Source organism: Corylus avellana, chromosome ca2 (genome assembly GCF_901000735.1).
Source record: "Corylus avellana chromosome ca2, CavTom2PMs-1.0".
NCBI lineage: Eukaryota > Viridiplantae > Streptophyta > Magnoliopsida > Fagales > Betulaceae > Corylus > Corylus avellana.
The window spans coordinates 46,080,864-46,086,121 of record NC_081542.1 but is presented as its reverse complement, the minus strand read 5'-3'; the positions used below and the strand labels follow the sequence as shown (position 1 = coordinate 46,086,121).

The following is a 5,258-nucleotide window of genomic DNA, read 5'->3' as shown; positions in this document are numbered from 1 at the left end:
CTTTTAATTTTTACAAAGTTTGTATCTCAAAAGAAATTTCTTTCAAAATTGGCCCTAATTCAGGAGCCCTTTTATAACCTAGCATAAACTCTTCTAAATCTATGATATTATCTAGGGAAAATTATACATAACTTTTTCAAACTAGCATCTCATTGTCAAAGTCCCCTTCAAACAATCAATTGTGTCAAGGTCACACTTAAACTACTAGAAAAATGTCAATGCCTTCCAAGGACAGACAAAAAAGACCATAAATTTATTTAATAAGACAAACATATTTCAATAAATTTGAAAAAAAAAAAGAACAAAAAAGTAAAAATAATAAAGAATAAAGAAGTGATAGTTCGAAAACCAACTCCCAAAAAAGGCTCGAGGGACCCCCCCCAGGTGTTGGAGATATTGGTTCAGCCACCTCCTTGGGTGTTTTTTTTTTTTTTTTTTTTTTTTCTAACAATTTTTAATTTTTTAGATTTTTCTTTTACTAATGGTATTTTTGTCATTCGGGTGGGCATTACTTTTTATTTATTTATTTTGTAGTTTAGGGAAATATTGACCAAATTAATAGTTTATGAGGGACATTAATAATAAAGTGATACTTTGACGAGGGTATGCCTACTTTTTCCTATTATTTATAATACAATATCTTATGGCTAAAAGTTCATTCTCGCAGTGACCATCGACTTGTTACTGAACCCTTTTGGACCGAAATTGGGTGGTTTTCGAATTTTGACCCAAGGGGCCGGTATTGGAAATGGAATGTGAATTTGAGCCAAGCCAAATTGAATCGAATTTCATGCATAGACAGAAAAATTCAGGTTTAGCATCAAAAATCTCTTTTGCAGCGAATTTGAGAACGACAATGAAAGGGGCTACCTTTAAAACCCGAGATTTTGAGAAAAACATGGAGAGTGTGAAAATACATGCTAAAGGAAGAAAATTTGGAAAGAGAAGAAGAAATAGAAGAAGAAGATAATACAAATGATTACATCTTTATTTAGTAATTTGAATATTACAAGAAAGAACAATATATAGGCATATGAAGGGAGCACATCCCATATATTATGACGTAAATCATGAGTTGTGATGGAAAGTAATATGCAATCTCATAAAACATAGATGAGTAAATTATAAGATTGTTGCCTTGCTTGGATATACTTGACTTAATCAGATTTTATCTTCTAATAGAGAGAACCGACGAATTAGAATTAGCAATCACAATTTGAAGAAGAGCTTGGTCTGGTTTGATTTTGCGTAAAACTGTACATGGAGATGCGAATACGGTTTAGATATGTGATTATTAACTGTTAATCGGCTGCGGTTGATAACATAGGTCCGGCTGGGTCAATACCGATCGAGCGGGTTTTGCCCATTCCTACTCGCAATGGGAGCACGCTTTGAAACCGGTCTACCGGGACAAACGCATTTAATGTTGTCTACATGTGGTAATCAGGACAGGCTCTCGGTAGGTCATAGGTGCTGAAAAAAGACAAGCACGAAGTAAGTTCTCAGAATTTGTGCTCGGTCGGGCATGTTTCACATCAATAATAACTTTTACTGTGTCACGTCAAAAAAAAAAAAAAAAATTGAAAAACACGTGACATTTTCTCTTTAGTTTCTATAATTTGAATTACATACCTGAGTTCACAAAAAATACAGCTTTATCTCCCAACGTGTTACACGTGATCCGTAACAGCGGACGTACGTATATAGTGATGATATGTATGAAACTTTTGATAAGTGGGCGCACGTGAAAAAAACTATAAATAGGATCAAGACCATCTTCTTAATTACGTACCATAAAACTTTCCGAAAGAAAAATCTCTCGGCTCCCTCCCTCCCTCTCTCAATCACTAGCTCTGAGATATACTCATTTCTCCTCCTCCATGGCATCGACGACTGAATCCTTCTTTGCTCCCTCTAATGCCCCAAATTCACATACTGACAATCCAAACCCCTACAGCCTGAGCTCCATGACTAGTGCTCAACACTATTGGAGCATTGCTCATGATCTCACATCGGCTTCTCCTCCCTTAGAACCACACAACTATGGAATTAAACATGATATGGTATGTTTTGTGCCGTATTTTGTCTTTATCACCTTATTATTCAATTTTCTAAAACTGACACGGTCGGTCGATATGCAGGGTAGTGTTGGTGTCCAACATAAACAAAAAATGGAAGTATGCAGGCATGTGCTAAGGAAAATAGGAGAAGATCATACATTTGAAAGTTTATACATGATTGATGCTATCCAACGTCTGGGAATTGACAACTACTTTCAAGAAGAGATTGGAGCAATTTTACATGGGCATTATGTAAAATACGTGGCTCATGGCGGTGACTGCGGTCATGAGCTTCATAAGGTTGCTCTACGCTTTCGACTGTTGAGGCAACAAGGCTACTATGTGCCTGCCGGTCGGTATTAATTAATAACCTTTCTTTACCCCTTAAACCTAGCTTATTCTATATCTATATGTTAACGCCATTAATTATGGTTTGGAATAGATATATTTAACAACTTTAAGGGCAAAGAGGGAAAGTTCAACAAAGAACTGGCTGAAGATATTAACGGATTGATGGCTTTATATGAAGCTTCACAACTAAATATAGAAGATGAAGACATACTTGATGAAGCTGGAAAGTTTAGCGAGCAGCAGCTGAATGCACGGGTGAGACATCTTGATGAGAGCCAAGTCAGAGTTGTTGGGAATACTTTGAGGCATCCTTACCACAAAAGCTTGGCAAGGTTCATGGCCAAAAGCTTTTTTGGTAATTTTCAGCAGATAAATGGATGGCCGAATGATTTAGAACTACTAGCAAAAATGGATTTCAATATGGTCCAATCCATGCACCAAAAGGAAATTGCTCAAATTTCCAAGTAAGTTTAATATATATTGATCCACAACTTGATCTCATGCATAATTGCCAAGATAATTATTCACCTCTAATTAACGTAAATCTTTTTCATCATATATAGATGGTGGGCAGATCTTGGTTTGTCTAAGGAGCTAAAGTTTGCAAGGAACCAACCACTCAAATGGTACATTTGTTCAATGGTGTGTCTTACAGATCCAGACATGTCAGACGAAAGGGTTGAGCTCACAAAACCCATTTCTCTTATCTACATAATAGACGACATTTTCGATGTTTATGGAACGATTGAGGAACTCACTCTCTTCACAGAAGCTGTCAACAAGTATGCATCTATATATCACAGGAATTAATTTTCTCTTCTCTTGCCCTATCAACCAATGTTACTGATTAATAAATTGCACACAGATGGGATTTTGCTGCTCTTGAGCAACTACCCGAGTACATGAAGATATGCTTCAAGGCTCTTTACGACATCACCAATGAAATTAGTAACAAGATACATCAAAAGCATGGATGGAACCCAATAGACGCTCTAAGAAAGACGGTATATATATATGTCAATAATTAATCATACCATCTGAAAAGAAAAATATTTATTGTCAATAAAAATAAAGCATATATATATCTTCATGAAAATTATAAATATGACGCACATCTCCATGATTGTTGCAACTGCAGTGGGCGAGTTTGTGCAATGCCTTTCTAGTAGAGGCTAAATGGTTTGCTTCTGGGCACTCACCCAAGTCAGAAGAGTATTTGGAAAATGCAGTTATTAGTTCAGGGGTTCATGTCGTACTTGTTCACACTTTCTTTCTTTTGGGCCAACGTGTAACCAAGGAAACTGAAGATCTTGTGGATAACCTACCGGGCATTATTTCTTCGCCGGCCACAATTCTTCGGCTTTGGGATGACTTGGGAAGTGCCATGGTAAGCTGCCAATTATTAAGATATTCTTCTGTTTTAAAAATTCACCAAAATAGAACTAAAATTTGCCATATATCGTCTCCTTTATTGGTTTGGGTTTTTTGTTTGGCCAGTAAAATATCAGGTGATATTTTATGAATCTCTGTTGCTATACTTTTAATTTCGACCGTTCAATCATATGAAGAACTAAAAACACGATACCACATAAATAAAAAAAAAAAAAGAAGAAAAAAGATAAAGTACAAGGAATATAAATGAATGGAATGGTCATTAAAGTGACGTCCATGTCATTTCTAGTCATTTGGCCAACATTTTTGTGGTGCAAGCTGCGGTCCTATCTGTACCTGCCACAGGTAACTTGTGTCGACTTGTGAGGCATTGCGACAATATTTGTTGGGGACCCTCGGCCAAGATTTTTAGACCAAAAAAAAATTTATTACAGAAATCACAAGGAAATATTTCCTGAAATCAAAATATGTTTAAGAATATTTTCAAAGAGAAATTGAAAATTCTTTACACAAAATGGTTGATGTGAGTGCAGGATGAGAGTCAAGAAGGGCGCGATGGATCATACATAGACTACTACGTGAAGGAACACCAAGGTTGCTCCATCAAAGAGGCACGAGAGAAGGTTGTGAGTATGATTGCAGATGCATGGAAGCGGCTAAACAAAGAGTGCCTCTCTCCAAATCCATTTCCAGCAGCATTCACTAAGGCTTCTCTTAATATTGCAAGAATGGTTCCATTGTTGTATAATTATGACGACAACCATTGCCTTCCAAGCTTCCAGGAGCATTTGAAATCCGTGCTTTATGAAAGCGTCTCACTTTAAGGGAAAAAAAAAAAAATATATATATATATATATATATATATATATATATATATATATATATATATATATATCAAGCCTTTGCGTAATTTCTATATTGTAAACAGCTTTATTGGATGTATTAAAAACTAAGCCAATGAGCTGCCAGCCATCAAGTAAAATTACTCCTTCAACTTGATGTTCTGAAAAAGCCTTTATCTTCAATTCCCAAGCTCTTACTGTGTTAAGATTATGTATGTATTAGATATGTTTTTTTAATGGTTACATTTATATAAATCTATAATTTGGCCATAATTTATATTTAAACTGTTAAGTATGACCGGTTGAGAAGGATGAATTAAATCCCTCCCATTGGGTATTCCTCGGGTTTCTTCGGAGCCAAAGCTTCCTTGCCATAACCACCATCAACTCAAATTCATCAGCTTCCAATCTGTGGTTTCCATATGAAAAAGAAAAAGAAAAAAAACAAACGTGCGCAATTTTTTTCTCTTTACAAGTCTTTCATTCTCATTCCACGTCCCTTTCTCCCAACTCTCTCCACTATCCAACATTAGCCTCTCTCGTCTTTTTTCCCTCCACGATCGACTCTCTCCACCTCTCTCTTTCTCTTTTTCAACTCACTAACATTAACAAA

At 36.0% G+C, this 5,258-nt stretch overlaps 2 protein-coding genes across 2 annotated transcripts in view; both read left to right on the top strand.

Moving 5' to 3' along the window:
• The window catches only part of LOC132170000 ((3S,6E)-nerolidol synthase 1-like), a 3,583-nt gene extending 2,824 nt beyond the window's left edge, over window positions 1-759 (top strand). The window contains exon 8 of the mRNA XM_059580928.1: window positions 655-759. Within this exon, the coding sequence (XP_059436911.1) occupies window positions 655-759 (105 nt within the window). The remainder of the gene's footprint in view (window positions 1-654) is intronic.
• Window positions 760-1,808: 1,049 nt separating this feature from the next.
• On the top strand, window positions 1,809-4,627 carry LOC132172670 ((3S,6E)-nerolidol synthase 1-like). The gene is made up of 7 exons (XM_059584214.1): window positions 1,809-2,063; window positions 2,142-2,412; window positions 2,503-2,875; window positions 2,975-3,193; window positions 3,277-3,415; window positions 3,550-3,798; window positions 4,337-4,627. The coding sequence occupies exons 1-7, from the start codon at window positions 1,881-1,883 to the stop codon at window positions 4,625-4,627; spliced, it is 1,725 nt and encodes a 574-aa protein (XP_059440197.1). The 5' UTR covers window positions 1,809-1,880.
• Window positions 4,628-5,258: the final 631 nt, after the last annotated feature.

What these genes read in the sequence shown, in the direction of transcription:
- LOC132172670 (XM_059584214.1), top strand. Translation starts at nt 1,881, where the DNA reads ATGGCATCGACGACTGAATCCTTCTTTGCTCCCTCTAATGCCCCAAAT. An exon ending in TTCACAGAAGCTGTCAACAA is followed by an intron (nt 3,194 to 3,276) that starts GTATGCATCTAT and finishes AATTGCACACAG; the next exon opens with ATGGGATTTTGCTGCTCTTG. An exon ending in TAGACGCTCTAAGAAAGACG is followed by an intron (nt 3,416 to 3,549) that starts GTATATATATAT and finishes TTGCAACTGCAG; the next exon opens with TGGGCGAGTTTGTGCAATGC.